At 41.6% G+C, this 24,379-nt stretch overlaps 1 protein-coding gene across 1 annotated transcript in view; it reads right to left on the reverse strand.

The window, feature by feature from the left end:
- Positions 1-3,771: 3,771 nt before the first annotated feature.
- Positions 3,772-24,379, reverse strand: part of BAZ1A (bromodomain adjacent to zinc finger domain 1A) — a 126,755-nt gene continuing 106,147 nt past the window's right edge. Inside the window, exons 25-28 of the mRNA XM_073609139.1 lie at positions 21,534-22,000; positions 15,606-15,751; positions 7,830-7,917; positions 3,772-4,857 (exon numbers count right to left, since the gene is read on the reverse strand). Of these exons, the coding sequence (XP_073465240.1) occupies positions 4,667-4,857; positions 7,830-7,917; positions 15,606-15,751; positions 21,534-22,000 (892 nt within the window). The 3' untranslated portion in view covers positions 3,772-4,666. The remainder of the gene's footprint in view (positions 4,858-7,829; positions 7,918-15,605; positions 15,752-21,533; positions 22,001-24,379) is intronic.

Consider the following 24,379-nt stretch of genomic DNA (forward strand, 5'->3'; position numbering starts at 1 on the left):
AATTTAATTTAAAATTTACTATTCAATCAGATACCACCACTATTCCCTTCTTGGATTTGCGTCTCTTTCTCAATGATGATGGCACAATGTATAGCACCCTCTATAGAAAAGAGACAGCCAGCAACACCATTCTGCACTATTCGAGTTCGCACCCTCGTTCGCAGCATACCCTTTAGTCAATACCTAAGGCTGTGACGCAACTGCGCAAGAGACGAGGATTTCGAACTGGAAGCTAAGACCCTCTATCATAGATTAATTTTAGGAGGATATAGCAAAAAAGTTCTCAAAAAGGCATACCAGCGAGCAAAACAAAACACACGAGAATCACTCATTTTTAAAAACAAAGCTCGAGACATAAATCCCACTACAAAACTTATTACGACTTATACTGCCCATCAAGCCATTTTCTGGAAACTTATTAGCAATAATAACTGGCATTTCCTCTCCGAGGACCCCATTATTTCTAAATATGTGGCTGCGGTACCACAAATTACATATAGGAGACGGGTTGGTGCACAGCCACCTTTCCCCATTTTGGGAGCAGTAGGCAGCAGTGGCACCTTTCGCTGTGGGCAATGTGAGCATTGCCCGTGGATCAGGGAAGGCGTTGGTTGTCCCTTGCCTAGAGGGGGTTTTCACAAAGGATATGCTGATTGCCGTTCCACTAGGATTGTTTATCTTGCCACATGCCAATGTGGGGCATTTTACATCGGCAAGACCAAACGCCCTTTTGCTAAACGCACCCAAGATAATTTATATTACTTGGACGCAGGATTACTCTACACTCCTATATGTAAGCATGTGGGCCTTCACCACAGCTTCGACCCCTCATACATCTCCTTTACCGCATTGGAAGTTATCCCCGAACTAGAAAGGGGCGGTAACATAGATTAAAAAAATCCTTCAAAAAGAGGCCAGGTGGATTTTCAATCAAAAGGCTACTTATCCACCAGGCCTCAATACTGCGCTATCTTAGAAGCCATTTTTATGATTCACGTATTATACCCTATTTGGGGTTTTTTTTCTGCAATGTTTATGCCTAGAATGCAATTTTTGTATTGGCATAACCACGGCAGTTTTATATGCATGGCGATGCCCCTGGTTCTCCTATTATGGATATAGCATGGTTAAATCATATCTTCAATACATTATTGTAGCTTATTCTTATTTATACGTTTTGGGTAATTTTTCTTAGGGGACCACTGATTCCTTCAAGCCAGTATTCACCTGCGAGCCACCTGGTTGCTGTCAGCCAATGGTAGGGGAATTCGGCCATCCCTAAGGGGGCGGAGCCTCCCTCCTCCCTTTCCGCCCTCACATGTCATCCACGCTCTGGAGTGGGATGGACAGTGTACTCGCACTGGTCCTCTATCAGTGCGCGGGCACATGAGCAGGGACGCCCGGACCGGAAGTGATGCACATATGTGATGTACATAAAAGATGGGGAAGCCAGCTCTATGTCCGACACACGCATCTTTACTTTGCAGTGGTGTTATCACTTCTACACCGCTGCTTCACTCCAGAGGACTTCGATACATTAATTCATACTAACTATAAGGCAAGACCCGCTGTGCTTATTATGGGCGTCTTCCATGGCTGGTTGCTCTCTGGATGGTAGTATTTACTGCTAATTAGTTATATTAGAGATATATTTTTTGGTATCATTCATGTAACCGTCCTATACTATATATACTTTTCACTTTGCTTAATCTAATCTAATTTGTTGATTCAGTCTATTAAATTAATTTAATTTATTAATTTAGTTTGATTGATCTAGTTAATTTACTTCATGGAGGCTAACAATAAATACTAGTTAATCTATTATTTATACAATACATAATGATGAATGATAAAAATAAATGAACATATATAAAACCGGCAGTAATATTATCAATACATGCATCAAAAATTTTTAATATTATCTAAATATGGCTATGATATCTGGCACTAGGCACCATATGTTATCGTTGTCTTCATAGATACCTGATGTTGACTTACATATAAGTCAATATCAGCTATATTATTATGGTAAAGTAATTGTTTCATCACTTATTTACTATTATTATTTCTTTTAACATTGTCAGATCATGATTTTCCTCTAACACGGTCCAATTCTCCTACCGGCCTGACCCATATGGACCTGGCATCCATGGGTTAATTAGCACCAGGTGGTTCACACAGGGGTATGTGTCTGTTAACAATGTGTTCTCAGTGGTCCTCCTGTTTGTAATAGACCAGGTGAGCTTGTGTAAGATACTCTTTGTACCTAGTCATTCTTTATTTGTATAACGAGTGATGTTTCTAAAATTTATTAGATATGTACGATTATATTAATGATTCATATTTTTATACAATCTAGATGAAATCTGTAATGCTTGTAGCGCCCTGATGACGCAAAATGCGAAAAACGTTGGCTGCTCCTGCATATTCATACAACTGATTTCATAGAGAAAGTTTCTCCAATGTCGTATCATGTAACTTGATTGATATTTTACTGTATCTTTTATACATCATCTCCCTTTAAAATCCCACTACTCTTCTGAGCGAGGTTTGTCTCCCTCTTTATATTTTCCTAGGTGCTTCAACAAAATATTAGTTTAAATGTGTGCACGCTTCTGCAGCCATATTAATTTTATTTTTTTTAAATTTTCCTCCACCTAAAAGATTTCAGTTTGTGGTTCAATTGAGTTGTACGGTTTATAGCACATTAAAGGTGGAAAATGTTCCGAAATGATTTATCTTTGTCTCATTTTTTTTACATCACAGAAACCTGACATTTTAATAGGGGTGTGTAGACTTTTTATATCCATTGTATATCAAAAACTAAATATGAACAATGTATTTAACTGGTGTTTAGCTGAACCTGTGCTTTGCTAATATGGCAACCCCTTCAATTGAATGCCCCCTCCCCAGCAGCACATGCTTACCATTTTCCTTTCATGTTCCTGCAGTGCTTACAGTCATTGAAAAGCAAGGAAGCTCTGTATAGACTCAAAGTTGCTCTAGTCATTGTACATTGACAGTACATTGAGAACTGTCTCCGTGCAACATCCCTGGTCCAATGCTCCACTATACCCCAGGTATTTTCTTTGGCTTCATTTAACTTAAAGTGATAATAAAGGATTTTTTTTTTTAAAACAAAAAGTTTGATGTAGCTGCCCTGTGCAATAGTTTTGCACAGAGCAGCCCCAATTCTCCTCCTCGTATCCCCAGTTGTCGCCGCCCCCCCACTGAGTGCCTGCATAGCAAGCCTCTTCGTATAGGGAGACTTGTGTGCACTCACTCTCGAGTCCCGCACTGTGTGTCCATTGGCACACAGAGCAAGGCTCAGCCCCCTCCTTGATGGCTATGATTAACAGCAGCGGGAGCCAATGACTGCCACTCCACTGCTGTGTCTTGGCCAATAAGGAGGGAGAGCAGCTGCTCTCGTGCACATCGCTTGATCGAGATCGGGCACAGGTAAGTATTAACATTTAGCCTTTACCACTTTAAGCAAAACAGACAGGTCACTTCCCTGCCAAAAGCCTGTGACTGGACAATGAAGGAGCAGCATCAGACTAAGTTCAACTCTCTGCTCCCCCCACCCTGTCAGTGCATGTGGGTGCAAGCACACCTGATTGGCTCCTAGTACTGCCTGTACTTTTAGTCTGAGGGGCTTACAAGAAGCTGTTCCCATGTTTAACAAACCACAAATATATCTTAAAATCAAGCACCCATTTTGAATAGAATTATTTAACACTTTTATTTCTTTTCACACAGGAAACTAAAAGTGAAAAAAAAAAAAAAAGAAGAAGATGTAATTGTGTAAGCTTTCAGCCTCATGAAAAAAAGTAGAAACTGTTTTTTTGTTTTTAAGACATGGAAAACATTTTACTTAACAAATACTTTAACTTCAGGTACAAAAGTTCCATAAATACAAGCCAAAAAAATTCACAAGTTTCTTGGAATACTAAATAAATATCTAGAATAGTCAAAATACTCTCGGTGCTTGAATTTACCCCACAAAAATATACCCCAATGAATTTACTCAAGTAGTGTTGTTTGGGGTAAGTATACTCAACTATATTTTTTTAATGGTACTGTTATTTTTTCTGGTCTCTCTCTGGTTCTCAAGTTACTTAAGAAGCTAGCCCTTATTGTAAAGGTCTCACGCCTGCTGCTGCATTCTTTGTCATTAAAAAGAAAACAAAATGAGAATCCACATGAATGAAAGAAAGAAATTTTGCTGTAGAGAAATCTGTGCCAAAGAGATCATCTGGTGGGGGTGATTCAATCTCCTTGCATCCACCCAAAACTGAAATGTCAGTTTTAGCCTAGAAATTTTTCTCCCAGCTATCAACGAGAAAAAACAACTAAACTCAGAAAAAAAAGAAGACAGCTCAACAGTAGTTAAACAGTTGTAAATCTGATATACATATACAGTATATATACTTATATAAAATACACATACGTGGTTGGACCCCAATTAGCAGTTATTTGCTGCAATCACCCTGAGTGCTATGTGGTGTAGGAAATCAGTGCTTGGTCATTAGAAGACGGCTGGACTTATTGCTTTACACGGATGAGTAATGGTTGGTGATTCAGTTCAGCAGGAAATTCTTTTTCTGAAAACAGAAACTGCAAAACCATGACTCCACAAAGTCTCACTGATCAAAAGCAGAGAACATCAGATGCACAACTTTTTGGTGGGTCCAGAAGGAATAATCGGCTTGCTAAAAGGAACTTCTAAGCCCAGTTTCTGAGCCTCGTTGACGAAAAAGGATTGCAATCGGAGTCCTGCATTGGCCTCATTGCTGTCGGGTTGGTTATATTCAAAGCAGTTGGAGAACATTAACTGAACATCTTCTATAAATTCAGCTGAAAGCATAGATACAAATCACATGTCAGAAGACAGAACTAGACATAATCCTTTGTTATGTAAAATCTAAAGCAGAAACTATTTAGGACCATTTTTGCAGCTAAATTCTCTACTATACAAGTTGTCCCTGCGAAAGGAGTCACTTTAATAAAATTGGCACCTGCATCGCAGCAAAATCAAGAGTAATTAGATGCACCCTGGAAAATTGTAGTCATAGAATAACTAGCACCAGTTCCGAGAATCAACTGAGAAGCCAGCAAGAAAGAAAAGAGAAAAAAAACAAACAGCCAGGTAGCTTCTTAGATGAACTATCAGTTTTTGGTAGATTTCACTGCCTAAAGTGATGAACGTTCGTCCGATTTTATTCACAGCAAATCAGAAGAGATGAAAGAAAATTCTTACGAAAAAGGCTTTTTTTTTTGTTTATTGTTTCTGATCTTGCGCAGTCTTTTTCTGACTTTTCATGTATGAAAACGATACACATTAAATCGAAAATCGCTCGGTTCTGTTCCCATATGAGAAAAATTTTGGAGTTTGCCCCTTAGGGAAATTTCATGAGAAAATTTGTCATCGGCTTTCGAAAGGTGTACACACTATGGGAAAATTCTTTGGACGAAAATGTTCGCACAATTTTCTTATAGTGTGTATAAACCTTTATACTTTAATCACTTCAATACAGGGCACTTTCACCCCCTTCCTGCCGAGGCAAATTTTCAGCGCTGTCGCACTATGAATGACAATTGCAGTGTCATGCGACACTGTACACAAATAATTTTTCTTTTTTTCCCCCCACAAATAGAGCTTTTTGGTGGTATTTGATCACCACTAGCTTTTTAATTTTTTGCGCTACAAATAAAAAGAAAAGACCAAAAATTTGGGGAAAAAAGCACGTTTTCTTTGTTTCTGTTATAAAATTGTGTAAATAAGTACATTTAATCCTTCACTGATGGGCACAAATGAGGTGGCACTGATGGGGAGGCACTAATATGCAGCACTGATTGGCATCACAAGTGGGTATAGGTGGGCACCGATTGGCATTACTTGTGGGGCACTGATAGGCATCACTAATGGGCATCGCTGATGGGTCTGCACTGATGATCAATATGATCGGCTCTCCTCTACCCGCGTTGTGTCAGTGCGATTGGAGGAAAGCCGATAAACGGCACTTCCCCATTACCATGTGATCAGCTGTGATTGGACACAGCTGATCATGTGGTAAAGGGCCTACATCATAGGATCTTTACCTAGATCAGAGATGCGGTGTGTCGGACGACACACCGCACCACCAATCGCCAGGGGGCGTCATACGACGCCAGTCAGTATAACTGATAGCCGCTGCAGCCGTTGTTCTTATTAACCACATCCCGCACAGCCAATAGCAGAATATAAACAGTTTTTTATATTTTTTTCACCATTTGTAAAAAAACGCTTACATTACAAACATTGCATAAAATATGCTTTCATGAGATTTTATTTCAGAGTTTTCCGGCCTTTCGAATAAATCCTAGTGTTTACTGCTCACTTGTTGACTGCTGCTGTCCAACTGAAAATCCACAAGGCCTTTTTCACGTAGGCGGTCCCGTCTATTTTCTGACACGTGTTTACATGGATCAAAATGGACAGCAATACATCCATTTTGGTGGGCATATGGAAGTGGACTTATGTCCGCCTAGATCTACCCACCTCAAAATCCACTGGACCAAAACATAAAAAAATTTTGCATTTGAGTCGGCTTTTACCCAAAAATTGGCGATTATAGGTGTACGCAAGTATATTTACACGCTCCCACCCATAGAGATCACATGGGGCATTTTTTTTCCATAGGTAAAAACCTGAAAAAAGACACAAATGTCGCAAGAGTGGCATTTGTTCTGTTTTACTCCAATTCAGAAGGGGATCTGCTCATGGATCCCCTGCTAACTGGCACAAACGTCGACCGTTTGAAAGGGCCCTATGGGTTCAATAAAGCAGGTCTTTTTTTATTCTTCAAAATGTTTACAACAATGCTATGCTTTGCTTTTAACCAGTTCAGCCCCGGAAGGATTTGCCCCTTAATGACCAGACCATTTTTGTGCGATACGGCACTGCGTTGCTTTAACTGACAATTGCGTGGGCGTGCGACGTTGTACCCAAACAAAATTGATGTCCTTTTTCCCCCACTAATAGAGCTTTCTTTTGGTGGTATTTGATCACTTCTGCAGTTTTTATTTTTTGTGCTATAAACAAAGAGCGACAATTTTGAAAAAAGTTTAGTCCGCTATATATTCTTCTACATATTTTTGGTAAAAAAAAAAAAAAAAAAAAAAAGAAAAAAGAAAAAATTGCCATAGGCGTATATTGATTGGTTTGCGCAAAAGCTATAGTGTCTACAAAATAGGGGATAGATTTATGGTATTTTTATTATGTTTATTTTTTTACTAGTAATGGCAGGGATCTGCGATTTTTAGCGGGACTGCGACATTGCGGCGGACAGATTGGACACTTTTTTGGGACCATTGACATTTATACAGCAATCAGTGCTATATATAGCCACTGATTACTGTATAAATATCACTGGCAGGGAAGGGATTAACACTAGGGCGCGATCAAGGGGTTAACTGTGTTCCCTCATGTGTGTTCTAACTGTAGGGTGGATGGGCTGCCAGGGACATGACAGAGATCACTGGCAACAGAGGATCTCTGTCATGTCACCTGTCAGAACGGGGAATCACCTGGTTTACAAAGGCAGTTCCCCGTTCTGCCTCTGTAATAGGCGATTGCAGGTTGCCGGCAGGCAGAGTCCGCCAGAAACGCGGGCACGTTCCTGCAGCGTGCGCAAGAGCGATGTGCGCCCGCCAGCACGAGCCGCCGTACAGCTACGACGATTTGCGCAGGAGAGCCGACCTGCTGTCATATAACGATGGCGGCTGGTCGGCAAGCGGTTAAAGAACTATTTCAAGACACATTTAACTGATCTATCACGTTTACTTACTTGCAGAACTGTATTCACATTTGTTCACCTTCTCGCGGATTATATTTAAGGCAATGGGCTTCTGGATAACGTCAAAATAATCTGGAACCTAGAAAAAAAAATATTCTGCTTGAAAAAAATTATCTTCTTTGAGAAATCAAGACAATTTCAGATGCAAATTAATAAAAGCTAGCCTACACAAAAGAAAAAAAAAGGAAAAAAAAAATAGGATTTTTTAAAACAGCTTACCTGTAAAATCCTTTTCTTTCGAAGGACATCACGGGACACAGAGCCACAGTAATTACTGATGGGTTATATAGGTATCACTGGTGATTGGACACTGGCACACCCTATCAGGAAGTTCAACCCCCTATATAATCCCTCCCCCTTGCAGGGATACCTCAGTTTTGTAGCCAAGCAATATAGTGTATTAGAAGAGGGGCGGGACCTCTGTGTCCCGTGATGTCCTTCGAAAGAAAAGGATTTTACAGGTAAGCTGTTTTAAAAGATCCTATTTTCTTTCTCGAACATCACGGGACACAGAGCCACAGTAATTACTGATGGGATGTCCCAGAGCAATGCTACCTGAGGGGGGGGAACCACGACCAAGTAGGGTGCAATCAGACCTGAGGACCCTGTACCGCTGCTTGCAGCACACTACGCCCAAAGGCGATATCCTCATGCCTTCTCACATCCACCTGATAGAATCTGGTGAATGTATGAACTGAAGACCAGGTTGCGGCCTTGCAGATTTGAGCCATAGAGGCCCGGTGATGCACTGCCCAAGAAGCACCAATAGCCCTTGTGGAATGTGCCCTGATCTGAAACGGAGGAATCTTCTGTTTCAAACCGTAAGCTTGAATGATCAACTGTCGAATCCATTTAGAAATGGTAGCTTTTGACGCTGCCTGTCCTCTATTGGGACCCTCTGGCAGCACAAACAAAACATCCGTCTTGCGGATCTGAGTAGTTGCCCCTAGATAGGCCTTAACTGCTCTTACTACATCCAACAAATGTAGAGATCTCTCTTCCGGAGAACAGGGATCTGGAAAAAAGGAAGGTAGAACAATGTCTTGGTTTAAATGAAAATCAGAAACCACCTTCGGTAAAAAACTAGGATGAGGGCGTAGTACCACTCTATCCTTGTGTATAATCAAATAAGGCTCCTTACAGGAAAGAGCTGCTAATTCTGATACTCTTCTAGCAGAAGAGATGGCCACCAGAAAAATTAATTTCCTTGTCAACAAGACCAAAGGAATCTGACTTATTGGTTCAAAAGGCTGTTTCTGTAACACAGCCAGGACCAAATTCAAGTCCCAGGGATTTAGGGGCGCTTTAACCGGAGGATTAAGACGCATCACCCCCTGCATAAAGTTTCGGACCAAAGAATGCGAAGCAAGTGGCCGCTGAAATAATACTGATAAAGCAGAGACCTGGCCCTTGATGGTACTCAAGGCCAGCTTCATCTCTAATCCCATCTGTAGAAAATCAAGGATTCTACCTATGACATATTTCCTGGGATGCCAACCTCTGGATTCACACCAGGTTATATAAGCCTTCCAGACTCTATGATAAATCATCCTGGAAGCTGGCTTCCTTGCATTAATCAGGGTAGATATGACAGGACCTGAGAGCCCACGACTCTTCAGAACGTGGGTCTCAATAGCCAAACCGTCAAATTTAGCATTTGTAAGGCAGGATGGAACACTGGACATTGAGATAACAGGTCTGGGCGTACCGGTAGGGTCCACGGGGAACCCACCGTCATCCTTACTATTTCTGCATACCAAGTCCTTCTGGGCCAAGCGGGGGCCACCAGAAGTACCGACTTCCTTTCCTGCCTGATCCTGCGAAGGAGTCGTGGTAGTAGCAGAATAGGCGGGAATGCGTAAATCAGTGAGAACCGATGCCACGGACTCACCAACGCATCCGTCCCGCATGCAAGAGGATCTTTTGTCCTTGCCACAAATCTGTCTATCTTTTTGTTGAATCGGGATGCAAAGAGATCTACATCTGGAACCCCCCATCTTTGGCATATGGCCCAAAAGACGTCGGGATGCAGAGACCATTCCCCTGGAAGTAACTGCTGACGACTTAGATAGTCCGCCTGCCAATTTTCTATTCCTGGGATGAAAACTGCCGATATGCATGGCACATGCATCTCTGCCCAGACTAAGATCTGGTTCACCTCTTTTTGAGCAGCTCGGCTCCGGGTGCCTCCCTGATGATTGACATAAGCCACTGCTGTGGCATTGTCGGACTGGATCCTGACCGGACAACCCTGTAGCCTGATAGTCCAGGCTTTTAGAGCTAGATGTATCGCCCGGATCTCCAGAATGTTGATGGGTAAGGTCCTCTCTGTCTTGGACCATACCCCTTGGACCGCAGCCTGTTCCAGAACTGCTCCCTAACCTGACAGACTGGCATCTGTTGTTACCACCGTCCAGGTAACCGGTAGAAAGGATTTCCCCTTCTGCAGGTTTTCGGGTATGAGCCACCAATTGAGGCTCTGACGCACCGCATGCGACAGGTGCATCGGAAAGTCTAATGCCTGAACCTTCTTGTTCCAGGTCGACAGAATACTGTGTTGCAGCATTCTTGAGTGAAACTGAGCATAGGGAACTGCTTCGAATGAAGACACCATCTTCCCTAGTAGCCTCATACAAAGGCGGACTGAGGGACCCTTCTTGGTCCTTACTGTCAGAATCAGCTCTCTCAAAGCAGTGATCTTTGCCTGGGGTAGAAATATTTTCTCCTGGCTTGTATCTATAATCAGACCTAAATACTCCAGTCTTCTTACTGGTTTTAGGAAAGACTTTTCCAAGTTGAGGATCCAACCCAGGTGTTCTAGATACCCGACTGTGGTCCTCAAGTTTCCATTCAAAGAGGCTATCGACCGGTCTATCAAGAGCAGGTCGTCTAGGTATGCTATGACAGCTATACCCTGAGCCCTTAATCTGGCCAGAGGAGGAGCCAAGATCTTTGTGAACACTCGAGGTGCAGTGGCTATCCCGAAAGGCAGAGCCACAAGATCTGCCTGAACGGCTATCTTGAGAGATGGTGGCCATTAGGCCGCAGAGCCCGGGTGGTATAACCACTTTCTAGACCCCTGTGGCCCCTCTCTAGCCTGGGGGGGGGAACATTCAAACATGAAAAATCCCCCTTTCCACCTTACCTGTTTGCAGCCTGCTTGAGACGCTGGGACATAAACAGCGATTACAACACCTGAGACAGAGTCAGCATGTGTAGGTTTGTGCTCTTGGCAGCCCCCGGTGGTCACAATAGGCATAGCATGCATTTACCTTAAAGGAGAAAAGCCACTAGAACTCAAAAATTCTGTGGAATCTCCTCTTACCTTATCCAGCCGCAGGGTGCTGTTTACACAGACCCAATCTTCACCTCTCACGGTGGGCTCCGTTTGAAAAAACCGTCAGAGACTGGGGCCCCCATCAGTAGGGGGATCCAACAGTTCTGGGACCGTAAAGCACCTCGCCAGAAATTAGGAAGTTTAAAGCCATTTTCTGATCTGCGGGGTCCAGCTCTCTAAAAAGAGAAGCATTACGGGTAAAACCTCGTTTCTTCGGACACGAGGCCCGGGTACCATTCAATTCGGCCATGAAAAGACACTTTGAATGGATCCGGTTCGCCTGGCTTGCCCCAGTATAGGATCTTAGGATATTCCCTTTGGAGCTCAGCACAGGACATCTTTACACGTCCATCACCTAAGACACTGGCGTAAAAACTGAGGTATCCCTGCAAGGGGGAGGGATTATATAGGGGGTTGAACTTCCTGATAGGGTGTGCCAGTGTCCAATCACCAGTGATACCTATATAACCCATCAGTAATTACTGTGGCTCTGTGTCCCGTGATGTTCGAGAAAGAAAATAAAGAGATGGCAATAGAATCAAATCAAATTATTTTGCTGTGTCTAGATTTTTTACTTACACATAACTTATTTATGTTTGACGGGTGCCATTATCTCCAAAGATGCGGTGCCTCTGTGGTGGTGGTGGTGGGGGGGTTTCGCTCTCCCTGGCCAACCTCTATATGGGGTGGTGAGAGAGAACCCGCATCTTTGGACATGATAGCCCCCCCCCTTCGCATGGACACAGTCTTTTTCTGTGGCTATATTGATGACCTGCTTTTCATTATATCAAACAAGGTTGATCTCAATGTATGGCTCCACTATCTGAATGATAATAATCTCAAACTGTGGTTCACTGGACACCAGGAGGTTTCCATTGAATTTCTCAATGTACAGCTGTCGGGTAGAAATGGTGCTGGAAACCCACAGCCGGTAAAGCATTATTGAGAGCCGTTTCTGGTCATCCGTGACACACCATCAGAGGAGTCTCGGTTGGACAGTTCTTAAGACTCAAACGTCTGTGTAGTGATGGATTTTACTAAGGAAGCAGAAGACATGGCTCACAGATTTAGGGATAGAGGATATCCTGAAAAAGTTCTCAACAGAGCCTGTCATGTGGCTAGCAAAGTCCCTAGAAACACACTACTATCAGATAGAAACCCAAAGTCTCGCACTGATAGGAGACATTCTCCCTTTGTGGGAGATGCTCCAGTATTGTCCACACCATACGGTATTGAATTTGACAAGATTAAAAATACAGTTACTAAATATTTACCTATTCTCTTTAATGACCCTGCATACAGTAAACTTTTGTCAAAAGGTATTAGGGCAACTACAGATGCAGCAAGAGGAGATGCGACTATTGTCGCCACATCAAAAGAGGTCAGATCGTCTGTTCAAGTGTCACTGGTAGAAATTTTGAGATTTCATCATTTATCAATTGTAATACCAAGTTTTTGATCATGTCATTACATGTGAACTATGCTACATCCAATAAGTAGGTCGCATTACACGCCGGCTGAAAGATCGGCTTTACAATCACTTGTATGACATTGAGAAAAACAAGTCCACTAATGTAGCCAAACATTGGAATGCGGTCCACAATAAGGATTGCTAGTCTATCAATACAAGGCATTGAAAACAAAGAACCCTCTTGCGGGACTTTAAAGGGCAATGACTCCAGAAAAAACGTATGCAAAAATAAATAGATAAAAAGGTTACAAATGTAATAGTATAAAATGTAAAATAGACACAGCATTTGCTGTATCAACCATTAACAAAATTATATTAGATATGACATGTTATTCACAGTGAGATCCAAAAAAACACTCATTTTATGTAAAGTGAATAAGCATTGTCAGCTATGTAGTTTTCTAACATTGTTGGATTTTTAGTAGCAATGATGTCTTTTGAAGTTCTTTGTCTTTTCCTGTTCTGTTGCTTTTATGGCTGTGCCTGCCTTCTCACTTTAGCCCACTAGATGGGGTCTGGATTCTGGCGTCCCTGTGGCGGCCATCCAGCACACAGGGGTCGTCGGATGTCATCATGCCAGCCTCTGATTACTTGTTGCCATGCGACCGGTTGTTTCTGGCCTCTCTGGCACCAACATGCGCTGGTGGGCAGATGAAGCGGGTCTCCACCGCCCTGCGTAGGGTGTGGCCTCACCTTTGGTGGGCGGGGCGCAAGTGCCTCGTGAACTCTTCTTCGCCGTGCACGTCATGGCCACTCGCCTGCGAATGTGCGGCGGGGCCGCGCGCTGGAGACCCCCGACTTAAATCCTTCTAAAAAAGGTCTGAAAGAGATAAACTGGTTCAGTCCCGGGAGACGTGGCGTTTAGAATGAATATCCATTTCTGCTCATGTTGGAGCAGAATCTTATTCCAAGCACCGCCACGTGGTCCTGGGTGAATCTGATCCAGGATCAAAAACGATATCCTGGGAAAGAACCTCCATGCACAGCAGTGACATGTCTCCCCAGAGGGAGATCAGGGTTGCAAGTTTTCATGGCATGACTGTGTCTGTAGGCCCGTTGCCAGAACTCCATTTTAGTTTTGCCTACATAGAAACAGGAGCACTCATAGAGAAGTAGATATACCACGCCCTCTGTTTTACAGTTGGCGTAGAGTTTTGGTTGATATTTATCCCAATTAGGTAGAGTAGTACTCCCTCCTTTATCCATACAAAAATCCCAGATGTGATATATCAAGACATCTCTTTCTATATGGTCAGTAGACTAATGTATTTAAATTTATATATTGCTTATCTGGAAATAATACCTTTGTTTAACTCTATGCATGTATATATCCTTTACTTATTGTTTTTCTTTATGAATTGTAGATACCATAAAATACTCATACCACTTTCTCCTGATGAAGAGGAAGAATGCATGACCTTGAAACGCGTTGAGTAACACTCTATTTATACATGAGTGATGTAAATGAGTGTTTTTTTTGGATCTCATTGTGAACAACATGTCATATCTAATATAATTTTGTTAATGGTCGATACAGCATATGCTGTGTCTATTTTACATTTTGTACTATTAGATTTGTAACCTTTTATCTATTTTGCATACTTTTTTTCTGGAGTCATTGCCCTCTAAAGTACCGCAAGAGGGTTCTTTGTTGTTTTCTATGTCTTACATTAGGGATGTGGGCAATGCCTCCTATACCCCACTAGATTTTAACTAATTTATCTATAATACAAGGCATTGAAAAAGGGGGGTGATAGATTCCGAACACTTTGCAAAAGATATTCATCCTACATACCAGAATCCCGGCAGAGTTAAACTTTGAGTGGGATGTTTCTCACTATTATGATTAGGTTAATGGTCATTAGCATTTTTTGACCGATGTCCTAACCTTTGCTCTTAGGGTAACAATACCATCCACCGGTCTTACGCTATATAGTCATCATGGTTATCCCTAAATTCTGATATTAGCATAGGTATGTAGTTAACAGTGACCCCCTGCTATGATGACCACGACACCTTCTCTAGTGGACGATATATAACCCATGGATTTATTCCATTTTGGTGAAACCTTTCAACATTATGTATTCACCCATTCATATATGCTAGTTTTGTGGACCTGCATGCACATGCATTTTTATTCCTGTCTTCGACATTTCAGTTGATGTGGACACGGATGGGTCATGAAGGATTAACTTATTCATGGACGAATGTACCTATACACACATTTACAAAACATATCGACCGAGCTCATTGATTGATCCATTCAATTGTTTTTAATTTATCGGCCTATCTTATTGGATGGACTCATTCAATTGTTTCCAATATGGGATATAGATCAGGCATAATTTTGTTGGTTTTTTTTGTTGGTATCTGTTGACACATATACATATATATATATATATATATATACACACACACACACACACATTATATCTATCTCGGCACATTTTTTGACTAACATTGGGGCCATCGGAATGATTGTCATGTACCCTCTGTGCCCATTATAACAATGGTTGAAAGTACAGGGTCCATGACAACACGGATCTTCAGATGGTCTTTTACTCTTGCTTTTTTCCCATCCCTTAGGTATCTCAACCATTTTCTGTTCTGTTTGGTTGTGTTCTATATTCATGCATATGTATATTAACACATGTAGTCATTTTTTATGTACATATGTTTATAGGGCTGGTCTTTGGTTCTGTGGGTCCTCTTTTCCTAACTTGAGGTTTCTACTTTTTTCTTTGCCCATTCATGCTGCCTATTTCAAATGAATAGTTACATTATATAGTCCTCATTTATCGGACATACTAAATCAAATTATTAATTTAAAAAGGAAAAAAAATAAGAGACGGCAATAAAAAAAAAAAAAAGAATCAAACTGAATTTCAGAGTCAATCTGACAGGTAACTGGTAGTGCTATATATAAGTATAGCCATGACAACACATCTTTTTAGATTACCTGGGCTTTGGAAACCAGTCTCATGAAAGGCCAGCTGTCATCGTGCCTCACCAAATCTACCACCAACTGTTCACAAGCAGATAACTCATGCACACCTTGATGTCGACCAGAACTTCTCCTGTTTCCTTGATCGCTTGTAGAGATTTCTAGGAGGCAAGCAAAAAAAATATCTTGTTAATAAAAGCTGTAAAGGTATTTCCTAGAGCAACTCACTATTTAGATATGACTTGACTGACACTGCACAAATGAGTCTAATGAAGTCTGTGGGAAAAAGGGGCATGTTCTCCGGTCTTCCATTGAATCTTCAGCTCTATATATATGCACGTGAGTCAGAGCAGCTCACCATTTTTGAAGCTGGTCTTTTGGCAAAGATGTCGACGGAGGTCTCCTCTACTTCCCGGTTTTCAGATTACTTTATTAATCCCAAAGGGAAATTATTTTACCAAGTAGTATGCAAAGGTAACCATTGCATGAAAATCTGGGCATAGCTGCTTTTATTAATACACAAACTTCCCGGAAAATAAAATTTCCAGCAGTAGTTTATGCCCCACCATAAGAAAGTTACCCTGGTATAGGGACTTGCAAGTATTCTACAATGGGCCTTTGACAGACAGCCCCTAAGGAACACCTGCACGGAGATAACATTAAGGCTGACATCGTAGATAATAGGAATCAAACAGAACTGTTACCCATAATGACTAATCAAGATTAATCTTTTAATGTCCCATAAAATTAAACAAGTGATCTGATTGATCACCGCGGAAACAACTTTAATTTGTTCCCAGTTTCTTTCCTCTAATATTAAACAGCCTCCCTAACATAAGTCTTCAAAATAAACAGTAGCTGCTCATATTTCCTCTATTACAAAAATGTATATTACAATGGTGGCTAAGACACCCTTTTTGGTCTGTTTCACTTAGACAACTTTCTTGTTTTCTGTTGCTGGCCTCTCCAAAAAACAAAAAAAACCCATATCAACATAACATGACAGCCACAAAATTAGCATTTAGCAACCATATTTCTCAACAAATTGTCAAACAGCTTAACTTAAAACTAAAACATTGATTTAACAGTTACCAGCCAAAAGGTGTGTAAAACTGATGCATGCACTCCATAGGGAAAAACCTGCCAAGTTCTTCTTTACAGAAAATGGCAAACACTAGGGGGAATTAACAGAATGTTCTATTCGGTAATCACAGTGCAAATACAGCAACATTCAGGGGCCAAGAAAACTTCAACAAACCAATGTGCTTACTCATGCTGAGTTTTTTCTTGGATACTATAGCTGCATTTGCCTTGTGCTTACTTAATAGCCACTCTGATGATCAGTATCTGCTGAGTGTGAATCATTGACTTCTAGAAGCAAGTCACTTTCTTATACAGGAGAAACTGCAATGGCAGTTAACATCTGACAATAAAATCCAGAACCTCATCTGCTGGTATAACAGAGCAGATATGTAAAAGATAGGGAATTCATCATTGTTTTTACAAGCAGATGAGAGATGACAATTTGAAACCAAAAGAGGGTTTAAAGTAAACCTGTCATGAAGAAATGCAAGACTGCAACTGCGGACCTCCTTCTGTGAATATTAGTGACTTGGCTGTCATGACAGCTTACTGGCATCAATATTTTGTGACTATTGACCAAAACAAGTGTGCAGAACAGGAAAGTGCGACAAAATATTTTCTCTGCTTGATCCATGTGCCATGCCTCCACCAATAGTAGAAACACGCTATAGAAAGGTACTATTGGTGGAAGCACGGCACTGTGGATTTTTTTTATTACGGTGAAGGATTGAACGAAGCCTGATTGAGGATCACTACACTTTGGAATCACATTTATTTTTCACTGAGGGCTTTTTGGACTTTACTGGTAATGATTCCTATGATTATTTCAGTCATTATGATTTATGGACACTGATCTTAATTCACTTGGGTGTTTGTACATAATTTTTTTTCGAATCTCTGCATTTTTATGTTTTATAGATCTTAAGGTGTATTATATACACGATTTTACCAAAAGTATTAGGACGCTTGCCTTTACACGCACATGAACTTTAATGGCATCCCAGTCTTAGTCCATAGGGCTCAATATTGAGTTGGCCCACCCTTTGCAGCTACAACTCTTCTGGGAAGGCTATCCACAAGGTTTAAGAAGGTCTATGGGAATGTTTGACCATTCTTGCAGAAGCGCATTTGTGAGGTCAGGCACAAATGTGGAGGAGAAGGCCTGGCTCACAGTCTCCACTCTAATTCATCCCAAAGGTGTTCTATCAGGTTGAGGGCTGAACCTTGCTTTGTGCACTGGCGTTCTGTCATGTTGGAACAGGAAGGGGCATCCCCAAACTGTTCCCACAAAGTTGGGAGCATGAAATTGTCCAAAATGTCTTGGTATGCCGACACCTTAAGTGTTCCCTTCACTGGAACTAAGGGGCCAAGTCCAACCCCTAAGAAACAACCCCACACCATAATCCCCCTACACCAAATAATTTGGACCAGTGCACAAAGCAAGGTCCATAAAGACATGAATGAGAAAGTTTAGGGTGGAGGAACTTGACTGGCCTGCACAGAGCCCTGACCTCAACCCGACAGAACACCTTTGGGATGAATTAGAGTGGAGACTGCGAGCCAGGCTTCTCGTCCAGATCAGTGCCTGACCTCACAAATGCGCTTCTGGAAGAATTTACTGCAGGGGCAATACAATGCTTCATGCGACGAGTTTGCATCCTCAACCATTAATTTCCAGTATCCCCTATAGTCAATATCTTAGGCTAAAAACGCAACTGTACCAATCCCTCGATTTTGAAAGGGAGGCTAAAGCATTACAAAGTCGCTTACAACAGAGAGGTTACAGTAAATCCTGTCTAAAGAAGGCGTACAATTGGGTCAAAAACAGCGATAGATCTCCGTTAATACATCAGGTGAAAACGCAGAGTGGTCCATCTACCAACAGATTACTGGATTGACGGGCCAACATCACACTGTACGCCAGATTTTAAATACTGTTATCTATTACAAGCTGACAACAGTATCCAAACGCATAGGCCAGCGGCCTGAAATTACATTTAGGAGAGCTAAATATCTTTAACCGCTTGCCAACCGGCTCACGCCGATATACGTCAGCAGAAGGGCACGTACAGGCAGATTAACGTACCTGTACGTTGCCCTTTAAGAAGCGGTTTGCGGACGCGTGCTAGCGCCCGCCGTGACCTCCGTGAGTGTGATCGCGGGTCCCGCTGACTCAATGTCCGTGGGGATACCCGCGATCATCTCACGGAGAGGAAGAACGGGGAAATGCTAATGTAAACAAGCATTTCCCCATTCTGCTTAGTGACAGGACACTGATCACCGCTCCCTGTAATCGGGGAGCGGTGATCAGTGTTGTGTCACACATAGCCACACCCCCCCAGTTAGAATCACTCCCTAGGACACACTTATCCCCTTTCACTGCCCCCTAGTGGTTAACCCCTTCACTGCTGTAGCACTGATTGCTGTATATATAACAATGGTCCCAAAAATGTGTAAAAAATGTCTCATGTGTCCACCATAATGTCGCAGTCCCGATAAAAATCGCAGATCGCTGCCATTACTAGTAAAAAAATTAATAAATTAAAAATGCCATAAAACTATCCCCTATTTTGTAGACACTATAACTTTTGCGCAAACCAAACGCTTATTGCGATTTTTTTTACCAAAAATATGAAGAATACGTATCGGCCTAAACTGTGGAAAAAAAAAAAGTTTTTTTATATATTTTTTGGGGATATTTATTATAGCAAAAAGTAAAAAATAATGCGTTTTTTTCAAAATTGTCGCTATTTTTTTGTTTATAGCGAAAAAAATAAAAACTACAGAGGTGATAAAACACCACCAAAAGAAAGTTCTATTTGTGGGGAAAAAAGGACGTCAATTTTGTTTGTGAGCCACGTCGCACGACTGCGCAATTGTCAGTTAAAGCGACGCAGTGCCAAATCGCAAAAAACGCTCTGGTCTTTTACCAGCCAAATGGTCCAGGGCTTAAGTGGTTAAAGGATCAATTGGTGCAAAGTCAATATGTTTGCAAGGTGGTAGATTAACTTCTCTCACGGAAAAAGGACACCTCGCCCATTAGACGACGTGGGACTGTACCACAATTTTGAATGATCCCATATTCATTTTTTCGCATTAGAACATGCACCCATCGATGAAAGGGGAGGAGACGTTTACGACTCCTAAAACACAAAAGTAAATGGATTTTTACATTACAGGCCACTAAACCTCCAGGACTAAACAAATGTAAGTTTCAAGTCCTACCTGTTCAAGTCCTACCTGGATTTCCATCCTATCAATATTTTGATTTTCCATCATTTAACTTCAATGTTTCAGCCAGGTGCAGAATCTTACAATTTTAGCCACTATTGATTTAAGTGACTGTATTCTAATAAAACATTTTTAATTTCAATATTTTTTTCTATACAAATGTTGTGTCTCCAAATGAATGATTTCTATGTTCTTTGTTTCGTCTGTGGGCAGGCCATATTAACAGGTACATACTTATATTTCTTGGATGCTCACAATTGCTGGTTTACCTTCACACTTACATCTTTAGTTATGCAAGGATACTTCATACTAAAAAGCCCTATGGAATTTACTTTCACTTTTCAGTTATCCTTTGTCAGATTATCCCTTCTGCATATGATTAAACAACAGCTTTTATCCTGGCATACTGGGAAGGACGCCATCTCTTCTCCCTTCTCCCTGGCACATTGGACACTCATTTTTATTTGAAAAATTCCTGTGGATTCAATGTCAACTGCAATTAACTGTCCTTTATGTTAGATGCCCTTCAATAATCTCTGTGTTCTGAATGTTATTTAATTGTTGATTTTTTTGGATTTTGATACCTTTGCACAACCAAAGTTTTGTATTATATAAATACAACTATGAATCTAGGATGTACTATTATCACCATGTATATACATACACGTTTATTTTTATCTATCAGTCCACATGTAGTAGCATATATCCCCTGAGGAAACCTATCAAATGGTGAAACATGTCGGAATTGCTACACCATGATAAACAATTGCAATGAATTAACGAGGTGTATATCAAACATGAATTGTGTCTGCAGTATGTCATTTTTATTAACATACTCGAAAAATTGCTTGAATTTTAATATGGGATTATGACTGTAGTTATTGGCACCTAAAAAATCCCAGCTCTTATATGAGAGCATCCCCAATGTGTCATATTCTATATTATTTTGGGATGCGGTGCCTTTGAGATTCTCTCTGACCAACTTTATCTTGTCTAATATATTTGGGTAATTTGTGATACCAAAAGGATGAATGCAAAAAAAAGATCAAAACGGAGAAACAAGCAGCACCATCTGAGGGTAGAAAATCAGTTAAAACAACTTTAGTCAAAAGATTGGCAACTCACATTGAGAAAAGCTTGTATACTGTGTGTCAACAATAAGTCCTTCTGCAATAGATGGTAACAGCCCTGCAGTGTGCATTCGGTGGTAGGTAGCTTTGGCTGTGCTGGTGGATTCCAGTTCTCCTGGGCTAACACGATTTCCCTTGTTGACACTCCACTGACAGCTAGAGCATGATCCCAGAAGCCGCGGAAGGGGGTTGTGGTGCGCGTTCGGAGCATGCATGCTCCTTTATCAGTCCTGATGTATACACACTTTTCTCAATGTAAGTTGCCAATCTTTTAATGTTGTTTATACCGATTTACTACACTCAGATGGCACAGTGTTTCTCCGTTATGGTTTATCTTGCAGAATTGCTTCCTACTCTTTCAGCTAGAAGCCATTTGTACAGTGTATCTGGATGTATACATGGACTAAACTCTGGACTTATTTTTTTACTGCTTTTGTTACTGGTCTCCCTCCCCCTTTCAGTGCGCCACTTTTCTCTCTGTTCTCGGAAGATGACTCACCTGATAATCGCTTTTTGCCCCTTCCTCTGCCTTTCCGAGTAGGTGTAAAGAGATCAAACTGTTCCTCTTGTCCAATAGGTATCTGTTTAAGGTTTTCCAAAGTAAATGGACGAAAGGCAAAGGGGCTGAAATCCGGGGTATTATCAACAGATTTAATCTTTTTTCCTCTCCCTCTACCCCGACCATGGCCTGGTGCGGATACCAACTCTACAAGAGATGTCTCATGACCTTCAGCACTGGGCTGTGGAGTGTGCACAGAATGACGAGCTCCACCTTTCTTTTCTTGTGGAGGAGCAGAATGGACTTTTCTTCCTCTGCCCTTTGAAGCAGGTGGAGTGATTTTTGGAGTTCCTTGCTGACTTTTCGGTGATTTCCCAGACTGTTTCTTAGGTCCAGGCTTTCCAGTAGATTTGCCTCCTTTTATCTTTAAAGGTAATTGTACTTTGGCTTTGTTTTTCTTTTTTGTACTAAAAGAACAAAGGTAGTAAAGTGTAAAGCAAGACCAAAATATTCACATTTAAATCAAAATTCCACTTTCACTAAAACAAACTTGTAATCTAAACCTATTTTAATCTGCAGCCAACTAGCATTCTTTACAACTGTGGAATTCCAATAGCAGTGGTCTGTACACAGAATGCTTCAGAAATCCCACTGCCTGCTCATGGGATTGGCTTACTACATTTCCTAAAATGTTGACCAGAGTTTAATGTAAATTTCCAAACATTCCCAGCACTTTTACTGCAAGGATCTTTTGATCACTATTGATATACTGGGAACACGTATGTCTACTTGAGTTCTGGATAAGTATGGTTTCCCCATATTACAACATTGGAACTTATTTATAACATCAGGTACTCCAGATCACCCAGTGTGTATCTACAAGACAGCGGGCAGAAGAAAAAACACAAATGTTCTCCTGTTTGGAGAACCAACATATGGCAGTCTGTGTAATAAATGTTAGCCCTCTGCAGCTAGAGGGGAACCAAAACACCAGGGATGGTTGTGCAAAAAAACAAAAGATTCCTCTTACTTAATCTAGCATGGTGGGGGGGGGGGGGGGGGGGGGGGGTGATGGCTACAATTCACTTGAGGTATATCTCAGAAAAGTTTTTAAAATGCTACGGTTTGTGATTAGAAGATTTTTTGTAAAAGCAAAGACAAAGGATTCCAAGAACGAACAGGGTTAATATATGTCCGACAATCAATGTTAACCACTTCAGCCCCAGACCAGGCCATTTTTTGCGCTACGGCACAGCATCGTTTTAACTGACAATTGCGCGGTTGTGCGCCGTTGCACCCAAACAAAATTTATGTCCTTTTTTTTCCCCACAAATAGGGCTTTCTTTTGGTGGTATTTGATCACCTCTGCTTTTTTTTTTGTTGCGCTTTAAACAAGAAATGACCGACAATTTTGAAAAAAAAAAAAAAATTTTGTACTTTTTGCTATAATAAATATCCCAAAAAATAAAATAAAAACAAATTTCTTCATCAATTTAGGCCGATATATATTCTTCTACATATTTTTGGTAAAAAAAATTTTGCAATACGTGTATATTGGTTGGTTTGCGCAAAAGTTATAGCGTCTGCAAAATAGTGGATAGATTTATGTAATTTTTATTATGGCGGTGATCTGCGATTTTTAATCAGGACTGCGGCAGACAGATCGGACACTTTTGACACTATTTTGGGACCACTGACATTTATACAGTGATCAGAGCTAAAAATAACCACTAATCTCTGTATAAATGTCACTGGCAAAGAAGGGGTTAACACTAGGGGGTGATCAAGGGGTTAACTGTGTTCCCTAGGTGGGTTCTAACTGTGGGGAGGTGGGTCTGACTAGGGGAGGAAACCGATCAGTGTTCATACTTAGTATGAACACATGATCTGTCTCCTCTCCCCTGAGAGAACCGGGATTTGTGTGTTTACACACACAGATCCAGGTTCTCGCTCTGTCACGAGAGATCGCGGGTCCCGGGCGGTCATCACGCCTGCCAGGCCCACGCATCGGCTCTGGGGACAAGCGGCGGGCACGCGCCTGCTACAACGTGTTAAAGAAGCGACGTACAGCTATGGCGATTCGCGCAGCCGTGCTAACCTGCCGCAGTATAACTGCAGCAGCTGGTCGGCTAGCGGTTAAACATCGTGCTTGATTATGAACCTCAATCTCACCCAAACCTTGGCAGGCTAACTCAGGCATATCAGGGCCGGTGCTGGGGGTGGCCAAAAGGTGTGTAGGCACTAGATGTCGCATGGGCATCCACCCAATCGAAGGGATGACAGACCACTGGTTGAACCCGTAAGGGTCAGTGATGTATAGAGGCCCCCAACGGATCGGGCAGAGGACTCCAAACTGCCGGATGGTGCAGCTGGTGTAGTAGGGCAACACTCACCACAACGAGGCTTGGGATGGAACGTAGATGCGGTAGTAGAGCAGATGGAAGGCTGTTGTCACAACTACAGCCTGCTGACAGCCTTCCATATTCTCTACTACATCATTTGCTTTCCATTCCAAGAATCGTTGTGGTGAGTCGGTCCGACATTACTCCGTGCTGGGGACGTCACATCCGGCGCACTGCCTGACTACAACAACTGCACCAACCGGCAGTTTGGAGTCCTCTGCCCGGTCCATTGGGGGCCTCTCTACATTACTGACCCTTACGGGTTCAACCAGTGGTCTGTCATCCCTTCGATTGGGTTGATGCCCAGGAAACTTTTGTTGTTTGTTTAGTGGCAGAAGAGACTCTGCAATAAAGTTTGCTAAAACCTGTGCAATGTAAATTGTTGACCTGGCTAAGGTTACGGTTTTAGCAAAAAAAAAAAAAAAAAAAAAAAAAAAAAAAAAG

Source organism: Aquarana catesbeiana, linkage group LG13 (assembly GCF_042186555.1).
Source record: "Aquarana catesbeiana isolate 2022-GZ linkage group LG13, ASM4218655v1, whole genome shotgun sequence".
Lineage (NCBI taxonomy): Eukaryota > Metazoa > Chordata > Amphibia > Anura > Ranidae > Aquarana > Aquarana catesbeiana.